The sequence below is a fragment of the Vipera ursinii genome, assembly GCF_947247035.1.
Source record: "Vipera ursinii genome assembly, chromosome: Z".
NCBI lineage: Eukaryota > Metazoa > Chordata > Lepidosauria > Squamata > Viperidae > Vipera > Vipera ursinii.
In genome coordinates this window covers 1,786,584-1,803,188 of record NC_139517.1, presented here as the reverse complement: position 1 = coordinate 1,803,188, position 16,605 = coordinate 1,786,584, and the positions used below count along the sequence as shown (strand labels likewise).

Below are 16,605 nucleotides of genomic sequence, written 5' to 3'. Positions count from 1 at the left end.
CGTGGTGTTATGTGGCAGGTGCTTGTCTGTTTGAATTCTCAAGTCCCAGAGCAGTTTAACTTTTATCATTTTCTACGATTTGTCTCTATTTTACGGTCCCACCAGTTCTGGCTTGCAGGCAAATGACATTTCTTGCAGATCTTCCAGTCCACCGTTGTTGCTACTTTGTCGTGCCGCTGCTTGTAGTCAGCCTGTGCGATCTTCTTGCAGCAGCTCACCGGGTGGTCCACTGTTTCTTCAGCTACTTTGCAGAGGTGGCACTTACTGTCTGTTGCTGTCTTCTCAATTTTGACTTTGTGTGCGTTTGTCCTCAAGGCGTGGTCTTGTGCAGCCAGAATTAGTCCCTCCGTCTCTTTCCTCAACTTTCCCGCTCTTAGCCATTGCCAGCTCTTGTCATTATCTGCTTTCCCAGCTATTTTTTTTAAATGTACTGGCCAGGTAGTGCTTTGTCTTCCCACGCCTCCGTTCTGTTCCTCATTTGGTCTTTCTTGTAGGCCAGTTTGGCCTCTCCATTAGTCAGTAAGCCTTCCCGATATACTAATTTCAGTGCATCTTCGTCGTTGTCCTTCAGATATTCTTCCAAAGCCATTTTTATTTTATTGTTGTTGTTGTTGTTACATAAACCTTTATTCATAAAACATGAAACTCAGCCAACTGAACACTCAAATTGACTGGTACTAATGGTTGACACAGGTTGGTGCCAGCATCCTAGGTATCAACCAGGTACTGTGGTTGTTGTTGTTGTTATTATTATTATTATTATCCAGTGGAACAGCTTGACACCGGAAGTTGTGGGTGCTCCATCACAGGAGGTTTTCAAGAAGAGACTGGCCAGCCATTTGTCTGAAACGGTATAGGGTTTCCTGCCTGAGCAGGGGGTTGGACTAGAAGACCTCCAGGGTCCCTTCCAGCTCTGAATCTATGATTCTGTTATAATCAGTAGGACGAATTGCCGCCAGAAGTTGCGGGTGCTTCATCACAGGAGGTTTTTAGGAAGAGACTGGGCGGCCATTTGTCTGAAACAGTGTACGCCTTCCTGCCTGAGCAGGGGGGGGTTGGACTAGATGACCTCCAGGGTCCCTTCCAACTCAGCTATTCTGTCGCTCTGCCCCCAGGAACCGGATCCGCCAGTATCCTGCTTTGGTGAACTGCGCTACCATCGACTGGTTTTCAGAGTGGCCGAAGGAAGCCTTGCTGGAGGTGGCGGAAAAGTACCTGGAGGGCGTGGATTTGGGCCTGGTGGAAAAGGGGAGCCTCGACACGGTGAGTCCAAGCGGGGATCCCGCACACCCTGTCTGGGACTCGGGGAGATCTCGGGGTCCTGGCGGACGATCCCTTAAAGGTGAGCCAGCCGTGTATTTGAGGGGCTGCCCCAAAGAAGAGGGAGTCAAGCTCTTCTCCAAAGCTGTTCTGTACCAGCCTGCTACCGGCCCTGCAGAAAAGGCAGGGACAACCCCTTTTACAAGAAGGCAAGAGGAGGCTGGAACGAAGCCTGCCAAATTTATGAACATAAAAACATAAACAGAGCAAAGAGAGCAAACACGAACCAAACATGGGACAAATCTTTATTTCCTGTTTCGGCCTAACCGAAGGCCATCCACAGGCAGTAGTCACAACAGTGACAGCTCATATTTGTGTAAATCTAAAATTTACACACACACACAAACACACACACACACACATATATATATATATAGTTTATTCATTTTTTATTATATATATATATGTACATGTGTGTGTGTATATATATATATATATATATATATGTACATGTGTGTGTATGTGTGTGTATATATATATGTACATGTGTGTGTGTGTGTGTTCTGTACCAGCCTGCTACCGGCCCTGCAGAAAAAGCAGGGACAACCCCTTTTACAAGAAGGCAAGAGGCTGGAACGAAGCCTGCCAAATTTATGGATACAAAACCAAACAGAACAAGACACGAACCATGAAACAGGAGCTATTCAAGCGGTTGCCTTCAGCAAACCAGCCCTCCCACGCATTCCCCTTTTTATACAGTTCAGGGCGTGGCTTCTCTCTGCCTCCTTCCGAGAAGCCCCATTGCCTTCCTCTGTTTACTCCTAATTGACTGCCTCCTGCGTCGGGCGTCCTTGAACAGGGCCAGCTGTGGGTCATCTTCATCCAGGCTGTCAGGCTCACACAGCTGGGTCTGCGTCGTGACCAGGTGGGAGGGGCCTGGCTGAGGGCTCTGCGGAGCCTCAATATTATTCTCAGCAAGCTCTCCAACACCCCCCTCCTCCTCCTCCTCTGAGTCGTCCGACTCAACTGCCGAACCCACAGGCTGACCCTGAATCACAACAAAAGCCCCTGAAGGCAGGACAAGAAGCAACGGACGGAAACTCATCAAGGAGAGAAGCAGCCTGGAATTAAGGAGAAACTTCCTGACAGTGAGGACAATTAACCAGTGGAACTGCTTGACACCAGAGGTTGTGGGTGCTCCGTCCCTGGAGGTCTTCAAGAAGAGACTGGAGAGCCATCTGTCCGAAGTGGTATAGAGTCTCCTGCTTGAGCAGGGGGCTGGACTAGAAGACCTCCAAGGTCCCTTCCGTTGGCTGATTGTCCTCACTGTTTGGACGTTTCTCCTTAATTCCAGGTTGCTTCTCTCCTTGATCAGTTTCCATCCATTGTGGGTCTCTGACAATTTGCTGCAGCCAACCCGGCACGGCCAACTCGTTGCAGGACGCTGTGGGACACGAGTGACTCTAATATCAATGAAATGGTGGAACAGAATCATTAAAGGATGCAAAAGGAGGGATAGGGTGTAATTGGAATGGCCAAAATGAAAATGTTTTTCCCCCTTCGTTTGAATAATTAAATTGAACTGTTAAATTGTCCTGCAGCCAGTTGGCCGTGGTGAGTTGGCCGTAGTGAGTTGTTCCATTCCTGAGAGGCCCAACCTAGAACTAAGGAGAAATTTCCTGACAGTGGGAACAATTAACCAGTTTGGACAACCTGCCTGCAGAAACTCTGAATGCTCCAACACTGGAGGTCTTTGAGGAAGAGATTGGACAGCCATTTGCCTAGAACAGGGGTAGGCAACCTCGGCTCTTTTATGACTCATGGACTTCAACTCCCAGAATTCCTGAGTCAGCTATATGCTGACTCAGGAATTCTGGGAGTTGAAGCCCATGAGTCATAAAAGAGCCGAGGTTGCCTACCCCTGGCCTAGAATGGTATAACACAGGGGTCTCCAAACCTGGCAACTTTAAGATTTGCAGACTTCAACTCAGAATTTCTGGAGATTTCCATGCTGACTGGGGAATTCTGGGAGTTGAAGTCCCCCAAGTCTTAAAGCTGCCACCTTTGGAGACCCCTAGTATAGGGTCTCCTGCTTGAGCATGGGGGGTTGGACTAAAAGACCCCCCCCGAAGTCCCTTCCAACTCTTGTGATCCTGTATTCCCGCTTTCCCCTAGATGCAAAAGCGAGTGGCTAAAATCTTTGTCACCATGCACTGGTCGGTGGCCAGGTACTCTCACAAGATGCTGCTGGAACTCCGGCGCCATAACTACGTCACCCCCACCAACTACCTGGAGCTGGTCTCCGGCTACAAGAAGTAAGGGGGGATTTGTGGGAGGGCGGGGAAACTCCCTCTTCCCAGGAAAAGGGTCCCACGTTTGGGGGACAGGAGAGTCAAAGGGCCAGGCCCCGGGGCCCCTTCAAGTCACCCAGTGGAAGGGAAGGGACCTTGGAGGTCATCTAGTCCAACCCCAGTGGTCCCCGCAGCACAGGTCTTCTCCTGTCCGCCCCTTGGCAGGCTCCTGGCTGAGAAGCGGAAGGAGCTTTCCGATCAAGCCAACAAACTCCGCAACGGCCTCTTCAAAATCGACGAGACCCGGGAGAAAGTCGAGGTGATGACCCTGGAGCTGGAGGAAGCCCGGAGGAAGGTGGCCGAGTTCCAGAAGCAGTGCGAGGAGTACCTGGTGATCATTGTCCAGCAGAAGCGGGAAGCAGACGAGCAGCAGAAAGTGAGTGTCCGAGGTCGGCGCCACCCGTTTCCCGCCCGACCCCACGGTGGACGCGCCGTTACCCTCTGTGTCTCTCTCCACTCTTCGTCCTCCCGCAGACGGTATCGGCAAACAGCGAGAAGATCGCCGCCGAGGAGATTAAGTGCAAAACCTTGGCTGACAATGCCCAGAAGGATCTGGAGGAAGCCTTGCCCGCCTTGGAGGAAGCCATGAAGGTAGGCCGCCACAGAAGGTTGGCACCGCCGATTGGCACCGTGAAGGTTTGAGGAGAAGCCCGGGAGGAGTAGGGGATGATCCCTTAAACGCCAGCTGGCTGTGTGCGGCGGCAGCCCCAAAAAAGCGAATACGATCCTCGGTTGCGTAAACAAGAGGCGCGGAATCAAAATCACGCGCAGCGTCAGTCCCGCTTAGTAAAGCCTTAGTAAGGCCACGCCTGGAATACCTGCATCTAATTTTGGTGCCCCACATTACACAAAAGACGTTGAGATGCTGGAGAAAGCGCCGAGAAGAGCAACGAAGACGATTTAAAGGCCTGGAGACTAAAACGTACGAAGAATTGGGTTTGTCTCTAGTTTACCGAAAATAAGGACTAGTGACATGAGGGTAGTCTTCCAGTGTTTGGGGGGGTGGGGCTGTCACAAAGAGGAGTGGGGGTCCACCTATCCCCCAAAGGACCTGGATAAGAAGCGATAGATAGATGGAATATTGATCAAGGAGAGAAGCAACCTGGAATTAAGGAGAAACTTCCTAAAAGTGAACAACTCCCAGAATCCCCCAGCCGGCGTTGAATTCTGGGGAGGTGAAGTCCACAGATCTGAAAGTTGCTAAGGGGGATGGATTGGCTAATGGAGGGGTGGGAATCCCCGGAAGCCCCTCTTACCTTGAAGGGAAGGGGAAAAGAGAGAGACAAAAGAGGGGAGGGAGGGAGGGAAGGAGGGTGGAAGGAATAGAGATGGGAAGGGAAGGAAGGAAGGAAGGAAGGAAGGAAGGAAGGAAGGAAGGAAGGAAGGAATCGGTGGAACGACTTGCCACCAGACGTTATGGGTGCTCCATCATTGGCAGTTTTAAAGAAGAGACTGGACAGCCACTTGTCTAAAATGGAATAGGGTCCCCTGCTCACGCAGGGGGCTGGACTAGAAGACCTCCGAGGTCCCTTCCAGCTCTATTCTATTCGAAGTCTAACTCACTCTCTGGCTTCCCAGGCCTTGGAGTCCCTCAACAAGAAGGACTTGACGGAGATCAAGTCTTATGGCCGGCCACCTACGCTGGTGGAGACCGTGATGCAGGCGGTCATGATCCTGAGGGGCAACGAGCCCACCTGGACCGAAGCCAAGAAGCAGCTAGGTAAGAGGTCCTGGGGAAGCCACCACAAGGGTCAGCCGGGCGTCGTCCACCTGTCTCCTCCGTGGGCAGACATCTCGGTTTCCTCGGAACAAACCCTCAACTCTCGGAGGGATCCAGAACCTGGTTTCTCTCCTGCGGAGGAGGTTAGGTTCTGGGCGGGATGACACGACGGCTTGGACCTGTCTTCTCCAGGAGAGCCCAACTTCATCAAGCAGCTGGTGCACTTCGACAAGGATAACATCTCCGACAAAGTTCTCAAGAAGATCAGCGCCTACTGCTCCCAGCCAGACTTCCAGCCAGATATCATTGGGCGGGTCTCAGTGGCCGCCAAGTCGCTCTGCATGTGGGTGCGAGCCATGGAGGTGAGGAGCAGCCTTCAGCCATGGGTGGCTACCCTTGGTCTCCAGCTCGGGGACCTTGCTAACCTCTCCCCTCTTGCCTCCCCTCACCCAGATGTACGGACGCATCTACCGGGTGGTGGAGCCCAAGCGGGCCCGTATGAACGCCGCCTTGGCCCAGCTGGCGGAGAAGCAGGCAGCCCAGGCTGAAGCCCAGGAGCGCCTCCGGGAGGTCAGTTCCGTGGAGCAGAGGACGATCCGGGACGGGGTGTCTCGGCCTTGGCCGCTGTAAGACGGGTGGACTTTCAACTCCCAGAATTCCCCAGCCAGCGCTGAATTCTGGGGAGGCAAAGTCCACGGATCTGAAAGTTGCGGAGGGTTGAGAACTGCTGGCCCCGGGGGATGGATTGGGAAGGGGAAGGGAGGGAGGGAGGGAGGGAGGAAGGAAAGAAAGAAGGAAGGAAGGAAGGAAGGAAGGAAGGAAGGAAGGAAGGAAGGAAGGAAGGAAGGAAGGAAGGAAAAGAAAGGGAGGTAGGAATAACTGGGAAAAGGAGGGAAGGAAGGAAGGAAGGAAGGAAGGAAGGAAGGAAGGAAGGAAGGAAGGAAAAGAAAGGGAGGTAGGAATAAATATGGGAAAGGAGGGAAGGAAAAAAGAAGAGGGAGGAATAAATACGGGAAAGGGGAGGAAGGAAGGGAGGGAGGAGATGGAAGGAAGGGAAGGGAAATAGAGAGAAAAGGAGGGGTTAGGAGGTAGGAAGGAAGGAAAGAGATAGAAAAGAAGGGAAGGGAAGGAGAGAGAGGGAGGGGAGGAAGGAAGGGAAGAGGGGAAGGGGCACCAGGGGCGGCCTCGGTGGAGGGCCTGGAGACCCCTTCCCTCCCCTCCGCCTCCCCCCAGGTGGCCGAGAAGCTGGAGATGCTGAAGAAGGAGTATGAGGAGAAGCTGGCGCAGAAGGAGGAGCTGCGCAAGAAGTCGGAGGAGATGGAGATCAAGCTGGACCGGGCGGACAAGCTGGTCTCCGGCCTGGCGGGGGAGAAGATCCGCTGGGAGGAGACCGTCAAGGTGGGCCTCCATCCACGCCCCCCCCTCCCAGCCTCTCTCTCTGGCTCCCTGGGAAGGAAACCCCACCCCCCCCTGCCCCGATGGGGGTCCAGCACCCCCTGGAGAGTCCTGGGGCAGCCAGGGTGAAGTCTTGGGGCTCTGGGGCGGGGGAGCGGGGTGGGGGGGGGTCTCCAAGCTTGGCAACTTTATGACTTGTGGACTTCAACTCCCAGAATTCCCCAGCCAGCCTTCCCCTCCTCCCATCTATCTTCCTTCCTTCCTTCCTTCCTTCTTTCCTTCCTTCCTTCCTTCCTTCCTTCCTTCCTTCCTTCCTTCCTTCCTTCCTTCCTTCCTTCCTTCCTTCCTTCCTTCCTTCCTTCCCCTTCCCTTCCCTTCCCTTCCCTTCCCTTCCCTTCCCTTCCCTTCCCTTCCCTTTCCTTCTTTTTCCCATCTCTTCTTCCTCCCTCTTTCCCTCCCCCCGTCTTCTCTCTCTCTCCCTCCCCTCCCCTCCCCTTCCATGCTGGCTGAGGAATTCTGGGGAGTTGGGAGTCCAGAGGTCTGGAAGCCGCCCAGGCTGGGGAGCTCTGGCTGGCTGGCTGGAGGAAGTCCTTGGCTTCCCGCAGGGCCTGGAGGAAGACCTGGGCTACCTGGTGGGCGACTGTCTGCTGGCCTCGGCCTTCGTCGCCTACATGGGGCCCTTCCTGTCCAACTACCGGGATGAGATGGTCTCCCACATCTGGATGAAGCAGGTGAGCCTTCCTCCTCCTCCTCTTCCTTCCTTTAGCCCTGATGATGCTACCTAGTTGGGTCATGAAACGTCTGCAAGGAAACAACCCAGCTCAGAGACCCCCCCCAAGGACTCCAGAGTTGTCCTCCTCCTCCTCCTCCTCCTCCTCCTCCTCCTCCTCGCAATCCCTTCTAGCCCTGATGATGCTACCTAGTTGGGTCATGAAACGTCTGCAAGGAAAACCACCCAGCTCAGAGAGCACCAAGGACCCCATAGTACATAACAAATAAATATTAAACACCGTCCATCTTTAGCCCTGACGACGTTCCCTGGTCGGGTCAGGAAACGTCTGCAAGAAAAGCGCCCAGCTCGGAGAGCACCCGGGACCCCACAGCCCTCCCCCTCCCCGTTGCGACCGGGTGTGGGTGGGACTGCTGGGGTTTGGAGGCCCAGGTCTTTGTCCCGTCCTTCCTGCCTTGGAGAGGGAGGACCGGAACGACACCCCCACCCTCACCCCCTGGCGTGGTGGGCCTGGCAGGGACAGATCCGGGTGGGGGGTTTCGGGGTGCCGAAGGAAGGCCAGCCTGATCCGGGCTCCTCCCGGCTTTCCTCCCGCAGATCCGGCAGCTGCACGTGCCCTGCTCGCCGTCCTTCACCTGCGACAGCTTCCTCTCCAACCCGACCGTCGTGCGCAACTGGAACATCCAGGGTCTGCCCTCCGACGACTTCTCCACCGAGAACGGGATCATCGTCACCCGGGGGAACCGGTCAGCCCCACGTCCTTCTGGGCCGGCCTGGCTTCGGGGCTTCCCGGGGGTGGGGGGGAGTCCGTCCCCGCAGGGCCCCCCCCAAGGGACCGAAGAGGTCCTGACGGGGCCTCCCGTCTCCCCTTAGGTGGCCTCTGATGATCGACCCTCAGTGCCAGGCCACTAAGTGGATCAAGAACATGGAGGCCAAGAAAGTGAGGAGCCCCCTTGAACCCCCTCCCCTCCCCAAGCCTCTCCTCCCTCCCGCCCTCCTTCTGACTTTCCCCTTCCTTCCTTCCTTCCTTCCTTCCTTCCTTCCTTCCTTCCTTCCTTCCTTCCTTCCTTCCCATTCTCATCTCTGTCCCTCCCCCTCTCTTCCCTCCTGTTCTCATCTCCCCCCTTCCTTTCCTCCCTCTCTTCTCTTTCCTATTTCCTTCCTTTCTTCCTCCCTCCTCTCTCCCTCCTTCCTCTCTCCCTCTCTCCCTTTCCTCCCTCCCTTCTCTTTCCCATTTCCTTCCTCCCTTCCTCCCTCCTCTTTCTGATTTCCTTCCTCCCTCCCTCCCTCTCTCCCTTCCTTTCCTCCCTCCCTCCTTTCCCATTTCTTCCCTCCCTCCTTTCCAATTTCCCCCCTCCCTTCTTTTTCCCATTTCACCCTCCCTCCCTCCCTCCCTTCTCTTTCCCATTTCCTCTCTCCTCTTTCCGATTTCCTTCCTCCTTCCCTCCCTCCCTGGCTTGGGCTGGGCTAGGGGTCCTGCGTGAGTCTCCTGTCCCCTCGTTATCAGTTTGGGGAGGAGAGGGGGCGCCGTGAGTGATGGTCCCCAACCGTCCCCGGCCTTCGGGACCCCCTTCTCCACCAAACCCACCGGGCCCCCGCCCAGAGCCTTCCTCCTCCTCCTCTTCCTCCTGTCCCAGGGCTTGAAGATCATCGACCTGCAGATGCCCGACTACATGCGCATCCTGGAGACGGCCATCCAGCTGGGCTCCCCGGTGCTGCTGCAGAACGTGCAGGAGGAGCTGGACCCCACCCTGGCCCCCATCCTCAACAAGTCGGTCACCAAAGTGGGTGAGTGCCACGGGGGCAGGGCCCGGGGGGAGGAGGGGGAGATCCCCACCTTGCATTCCCTAATACACACACACACACGTGCCCGGTAGGTGGGCGCCTGCTGATTCGGCTGGGGGACAAGGAGGTGGAGTATCACCCCGAGTTCCGATTCTACCTGACCACCAAGCTCTCCAACCCTCACTACACGCCCGAGACCTCCTCTCAGACCACCATCGTCAACTTTGCCGTCAAGGAGCAGGTAGGCGCTCCGTCCAGATGCCCTCTGGGTGGCCCTGTCGGACCCATCCTGGGGTGGGAACGGTGGGCGACTCTGGGTGAAACACCCACTGGTTGCCCCCCTGCTTTCAGGGCCTGGAGGCCCAGCTGCTGGGCATCGTGGTCCGGAAGGAGCGGCCCGAACTGGAGGAGCAGAAGGACTCTCTGGTCCTCAACATCGCAGCCGGCAAGAGGAAGCTGAAGGAGCTGGAAGATGAGATCCTCAGGTGGGGCCCTAAAGGCGACGGACTCACAACTCCGTGCACAGAATAATTTGTGGCAGAGGGTGTGTGTGTCTGACCTTGGGAGCGTTAAGACTTGTGGCCTTCAACTCCCAGAATTCCCCAGCCAGAATTCAGCACGGATAGGATAACAAACATCACCTTTCTTAAATTGGAAAATTTTCTTAGTAGACTGTGGGAATGCAGCCGATGTAATATATCTTGACTTCAGCAAAGTGAAATAACAACAACAACAACAATAAATAAAAATGGCCCATGAGAAGTTAAATTAATAAACGTTGATTTACAGTAGGCGGCCTGACAATTAATTAGGAAACTGTTGTGCTGGCTGGGGGATTCTGGGAGTTGAAGTCCACAAGCCATAAAAGGACCAAGTTCGAAGACCCCTGCTTGTGGACTTCAACTCCCAGAATTCCCCAGCCAGAGTTCAAAATTCAGCACAGATAGGATAACAAACACCTTTGTTTGATTGGGAATCTTTCTTAGTAGATGGTGGGAATGTGGTCGATGTAATATACCTTGACTTCAGCAAAGTGAAATAGTAATAATAATAATAATAAATGGCCCACGACAAGTTAAATTAATAAACGTTAATTTGCAGTAGACGGCCTGACAATTAAGTAGGAAACTGTTGTGTTGGCTGGAGGATTCTGGGAGTTGAAGTCCACGCCTCTTAAAAGGGCCAAAGGTTGCAAAACAATGGTCTAAGTTTTGGGGGGAAAGGATTTTGCACCTGTGTAGTTTCTTGGTGTTAGGAGCCCTGAGAGGAGTGGGAAACCATCACGGGAGACGGGGTCCATTCCCCATTTTTTTAATCCATCCCCAGAATACCTTGCAAGACGACAGTTCAAGATGGCTGACTTCCTTTCTTTGCAAAGGGTTTGAGATATTTAGATCAGAACAGAAGAACAAAGCTGGAAGGGACCTTGGAGGTCTTCTAGTCCAGGGGTCCCCAATCTGTGGGTTGTGGCCGACTGGCCGTTGGACCATGGAACAGGCTGGCCATTATGCGTGCGTGTGTATGCACACCTCCTCACTTGTTGTAACACTGCGGCCACGAGGCACAAAAACAGGACGCCACATCACAGGATGCAAAAATGGGCCACTGCTGCACCTCAGGGAGCGAAAATGGGACGACGACACACCTCAGGGCATGAATACAGACCACCACTGCGTCGCAAGGCATGAAAATGGGCCATTGCCGCACCACAAGGTGTAAAAATGGATGCTGCCACGCCGCAGGGCATAGAAACGGGCCACTGCCACGCCATGGGGCGCGGAAACGGGTTGCTGCCATGCTGCGGGGTGCAGAAATAAGGCGCTGCGCTACACAAGAACAGGGCAGGTTTAGTAACTATTACGCGGGCGCTAGCCCTGCCTCGTTTGCGGCACACAACGTGCTCGCGGCCCTGTGCGCACGCATGTAAAATTCTTCCCCCTCTGTTTTCCTCCGGTCCGAGGTCACCAGAGGTCACCAATCGACAAAGGTTATAAAATTATAAAAGGATGCCAGAGAGATATGTTCCAAATTGCAACGGCACTAAAAAAAAAGGGACCGATTCTCACACTTACAATCCTGGCAAGATTTCCGCAGTCGTGGGATCAAAATTCAGGCACTCTTAGCAACTGGAATTTATTTTTACCCTGGTATGATCATCATCCCACTGGCTTCCGAACAAGTAAAGTCAAGGGGGGGGGAGAAGTGGGATTCACTCAACGACCATGCGATTCACTTAACAGTGGCAATTGGCTTAATAGCCTTTGGCGAATAGATTGTGAAACTGAGTGTGGCTCACTTTAACAACCGCTTGTAAGTGGGAGACACAGGGTCCATGCGTTGGCTCAGCTCGCTGTCCTCCCGCCCACAGGTTGCTAAATGAAGCCACTGGCTCCCTGCTGGATGACGTGCAGCTGGTGAACACCTTGCAGACCTCCAAGGTGACCGCCACCGAAGTGACAGAGCAGCTGGAGACCAGCGAGATGACCGAGATCAAGATTGACACCGCTCGGGAGGCAAGTAGCCGCATTGCCCTTGGGTTTTTCTGCCACAGGCTTTCCAACCTTGGACACTTTAAGACGGGTGGACTTCAACTCCCAGAATTCCCCAGCCAGCCATGCCTTTTTTTTTTTTCCTCCTACCTCCTAGAGCGGAAAGATTGCAGAGGAAGGGATTCTAAGAGAGTAAGCACGTCGATGGGAATACGCATCAAAAGGAATGCGTTAGTGACAGGGAATTCTGGGAGTTGAAGTCCACTCACCTTAAAGTGTCTGGTGATGGGAAGCCTCGCTCTACAGCAGGGGTTTCCAAACTCAGCAACGTTAAGACTTATGGGCTTCAATTCCCGGAATTCGTCAGCTAGCCTGTTTTTTCCCCCACTTTGCTGAAGTCAAGATGTATTACATCAACCGCATACCCGCTGTCTATTAAAAAAATTATGAAAAAATGGAATAAAGGTAATCTAGCCACATTTGTTGTGGTTCTGTCCGTGCTGAATTCTGGTAAACCCTGGCTGCGGAATTCTGGGAGTCTTAAATGTCTGTGGAGGTTCTCAGTCATCCAGGTCATGGTTATCTCAAAGATTCTTTTTCAAGAGGCAACTTGGACTTTCTTGTTTTTCTTTGAAGACGTTTCGCTTCTTATCCCAGAAGCTTCTTCAGCTCTAACTGGGTGGAAGAGAATGGAAGGATTTATATTCCTTGCAAGCAGCCGGCACAGGTGACCTTGAGGACATAGGTAAACCTCCAAGTGGCCTCAATGACTCTCTAAAAGAAGACAAATGATCGGCTGTCTGCAAGGAGGATAAATCCTTCCATTCCCCACCATCCAGTCAGAACTGAAGAAAGCTTCTGGGATGAGAAGCGAAACCTCTTCAAAGAGAAAAACAAGAAAGACTACTTGCCTCCTGAAAAAGCACCTTTGGGACAACCACAACCTAGATGGCTGAGAGTCTCCATAGACATTTAAGACTTTGAACTTCAACTCCCAGAATTCCCAAGCCAGCGTTTACCAGAATTCAGCACGACAGGACCACAACAAATGTGGCTAGACTACCTTTATTGCAATTGTTGCTAGCTAGGATAACCTTTTTGATAGACGGCGGGTATGCGATCGACATAATATATCTTGACTCAACAAAGTGGGGAAAGAAAAAAAAAGAAATTGCTGGCTGACGAATTCTGTGAATTGAAGCCCATAAGTCTCCAAGTGGATGAGTTTGGAGACCCCTGCTGTAAAGCGAGGTTTCCCAACACCGGAGACTTTCAGGTGGGTGGACTTCAACTCCCAGAATTCCTTGGCACCAATGCATTCCTTTTGACGATGTGTATACCCATCGATGTGCTTACTCTCTTGTAATCCCTTTCTCTGCAATCTTTCCGCTATAAGAAGTAGGGGGGTGGGAAGGCACGGCTGACAAATTCTGGGAATTGGAAGTGGCCGAGTTTGGAGACCCCTGGCCTACAGGATCCCCTTTCAGAGGCCGAGATGGGATAGGGGATAGAGGAAAGTCCCATTTCCCCCCCTCCCCCCCCCCGCTTCCATGTTGTGGCTGTTCCTCACTGACACGCACCCACACCCCACGCTGTCCCTGTAGGCCTACCGGCCTTGTGCCCAGAGGGCCTCCGTCCTCTTCTTCGTGCTGAACGACATGGGCCGCATCGACCCCATGTACCAGTTCTCCCTGGACTCCTACATCGACCTGTTCAACCTCAGCATCAACAAGAGCCACCGCAGCCACAAGCTAGACGAGCGAATCCGACACCTGAACGAGTACCACACCTACGCCGTCTACAGGTGCGCTGCCCGCCTCCGCCACCCGTGGGGGTCCGGGCACCCCCGACCAGAAGACCCCAGCCGCCCTTCCACCGTCCTCCGCCGAAAAAGGGGAGGGTTGCAAGAGGCAGGTGGCGGATCTGAGCCTGTACGGCAGCCTCAGGTTAGGATCGTAGCTAGTCCTCAACGTACAACAGCTTGTTTAGCGACCGTTCGAAGTTACGACGGCACCGGAAAACAAGTGGCGTGGCCTTTTTTTTTTCCCCCAGTTGCGACCGTGGCAGCATCCACGTGGTCACGTGATCAAAATCCAGACACTTGGCCACTGGTTCACACTTATGACGGTCCCAGGATCGTGTGATTTCCCCTTAACAGCCAGGTTACTAATTTAACAGCTGCAGCGATTCACTTAACGGCGGCGGGCAAGGAGGTCATAACACGGGGCAAAACTCGACCGAGGTCTCGCTTAGCAACGGAAAGTTTGGGCTCCGTTGCGATTGTAAGCTGAGGACAGCCTGCGCAACGCAGGCTGCCCATTGCGGTCGTTAAGTCGTCGCGGCCGTAAAACCTGAAACGTTTCGGTCAAAAATTTCAGCCCAAGGGCCCGCTTCCCTTGAAATCAGAGGAAGTGGAGCCGGCTCCCGCACACCCTGAAAGTTCGGTTTTTGTTTCATGGTGACGGTCGTTAAGCGAACACAAGCGGTCGTTAGGCAGACCGATGGGTTGCTAACGAGCATGCTTTGGCTGGAAACTAGAAACAGTCGCCAGCTTTTTCCGCGCCGTGAAACGCGGCCGTCCGACCTCGGGACGCTGCAAAGCGCCCTAAATGAACCGGGTTGTCCGTCCCCCGTTTAGCGTCCGTCGTAACTTTGAACGATCCCTAAAGGACCGGCCGTAATAGTTTTGAGTAGGGGTTTTGAGGGGACCCGCCTAGGGACCATCTCTTTTCCTTGCACGTAGGGAGCAGCCTGATGGGCCCCGGAGTCCTCCTGGCGAGGCGAGAGGAGGCAGAGGAGCCGGGTTCTGCTCCCACAAGCCCTGGGGAGGCAGCTGAGCCCTGAGAAGCCCCCCCCCAGGCGGGGGGACCCTCACCCAGCTGTCTCTGCTTTGCCCAGGTACACCTGCCGGGGGCTCTTCGAGCGACACAAGCTGCTGTTCAGCTTCCAGATGTGTGCCAAGATCCTGGAGACATCTGGCAGCCTCAAGATGGACGAGTACAACTTCTTCCTGAGGGGCGGAGTGGTTAGTCCTGGGAGGGGGGGACCGGGGGGGGCGGGCTGGGAGAGCAAACGGCTGCCGAAATCTAAAACCAAGCGACGAGTATTTTTTATTCGTTCGGAATTGTTACTGTCCTTGGCAAGTACAATCGTTCATTTGGTTACTTCCTTCCTTCTTTCCTTCCTTCCTTCCTTCTGTCTTCCTTCCTTCCATCTTTTCTTCCTTTTTCCTTCCCTCCCTCCCTCCCTCCTTCCTTCTATCCATATCTATCTGTCTATCTATCTATCTATCTATCTATCTATCTATCTATCTATCTATCTATCTCTATCTATCTATCTATCTATCTATCTATCTATCTATCTATCCATCCATCAATTCTGTCTATCTATCTATCTCTATCCGTCTGTCTGTCTATCTATCTATCTATCTATCTATCTATCTATCTATCCATCCATCAATTCTGTCTATCTAGCTATCTATCTCTATCCGTCTGTCTGTCTATCTATCTATCTATCTATCTATCTATCTATCCATCAATCAATTCTGTCTATCTATCTATCTCTATCCGTCTATCTATCTATCTATCTATCCATCCATCAATTCTGTCTATCTATCTATCTATCTATCTATCTATCTATCTATCTATCTATCTATCTATCTATCTCTATCCGTCTGTCTGTCTGTCTATCTGTCTATCTATCTATCTATCTATCTATCTATCTATCTATCTATCTATCCATCCATCCATCCATCCATCCATCAATTCTGTCTATCTATCTATCTATCTATCTATCTATCTATCTATCTATCTATCCATCCATCAATTCTGTCTATCTATCTCTATCCGTCTGTCTATCTATCTGTCTGTCTATCTATCTATCTATCTATCTATCTATCTATCTATCTATCCATCCATCAATTCTGTCTATCTATCTATCTATCTCTATCTGTCTGTCTGTCTATCTATCTGTCTATCTATCTATCTATCTATCTATCTATCTATCTATCTATCTATCTATCTATCTATCTATCCATCCTGTCTGTTTATCTGTCTGTCTGTCTATCTATCTATCTATCTATCTATCTATCTATCTATCTATCTATCCATCTATCTATCTATTTATCTATTCATCTTTCATCTATCTATCTATCTATCTATCTATCTATCTATCTATCTCTTATCTATCTATCATCTATGACTGTATCTCTTCTATCTATCTATATCCATATATCTATCTACAGTATCTTTCATCTATCCATCTATCATCTATCTGTCTTATCTATCTATCTATCTCTCATCTATCTATCCATCCATTCTGTCTCTGTCTGTCTGTCTGTCTGTCTATCTATCTATCTATCTATCTATCTATCTATCTATCTACCTACCGTATTTTCCTGAAAATAAGACCCACCTCCAAAATCAGCCCCACTTAAGATTGTCAGACGCCTCAAGTATCGTATTTTCCCTGAAAATAAGCCCCAAATACGCGTCTTTTGGAGCCAAAATGAGCGTAAGAGCCGGCCTTTCTTATTTTGGGGGGGGTAGAGCGGGGGGGGCGTTGCACGGCGCGCTCCCCCAGCCGCTTCCCCCGGGGCGGAGGAGCTTCCTCCAAAGGCGCCCTCCTCCTTCTGCGTCCCTCCGGCAGGTGCTGGATCGCGAGGGCCAGATGGACAACCCTTGCACCAGCTGGCTGTCCGACATCTACTGGGACAACGTCACGGAGCTGGACAAGCTGACCAACTTCCATGGCATCATGAACTCCTTCGAGCAGTACCCGCGCGACTGGAACCTGTGGTACACCAGCTCCAAGCCGGAGAAGGCCCTGCTGCCAGGTCTGGAGTCCCGGCGGGCGCTCCCACATTCAGCCGCCCGC

General features: G+C 52.5%; 1 protein-coding gene across 1 annotated transcript in view; it reads left to right on the top strand.

The window, feature by feature from the left end:
• DNAH2 (dynein axonemal heavy chain 2) overlaps positions 1-16,605 on the top strand; it is a gene marked incomplete at both ends in the record, with an annotated part of 106,937 nt that overhangs the window by 78,000 nt on the left and 12,332 nt on the right. The window contains 18 exons of the mRNA XM_083378746.1: positions 1,116-1,263; positions 3,436-3,575; positions 3,777-3,987; positions 4,086-4,202; positions 5,190-5,331; positions 5,524-5,693; positions 5,785-5,901; positions 6,565-6,729; positions 7,332-7,457; positions 8,054-8,202; positions 8,330-8,396; positions 9,094-9,244; positions 9,334-9,482; positions 9,593-9,726; positions 11,610-11,754; positions 13,335-13,534; positions 14,629-14,755; positions 16,378-16,564. Coding sequence (XP_083234872.1) covers positions 1,116-1,263; positions 3,436-3,575; positions 3,777-3,987; positions 4,086-4,202; positions 5,190-5,331; positions 5,524-5,693; positions 5,785-5,901; positions 6,565-6,729; positions 7,332-7,457; positions 8,054-8,202; positions 8,330-8,396; positions 9,094-9,244; positions 9,334-9,482; positions 9,593-9,726; positions 11,610-11,754; positions 13,335-13,534; positions 14,629-14,755; positions 16,378-16,564 — 2,645 coding nt within the window. The remainder of the gene's footprint in view (positions 1-1,115; positions 1,264-3,435; positions 3,576-3,776; positions 3,988-4,085; positions 4,203-5,189; positions 5,332-5,523; positions 5,694-5,784; positions 5,902-6,564; positions 6,730-7,331; positions 7,458-8,053; positions 8,203-8,329; positions 8,397-9,093; positions 9,245-9,333; positions 9,483-9,592; positions 9,727-11,609; positions 11,755-13,334; positions 13,535-14,628; positions 14,756-16,377; positions 16,565-16,605) is intronic.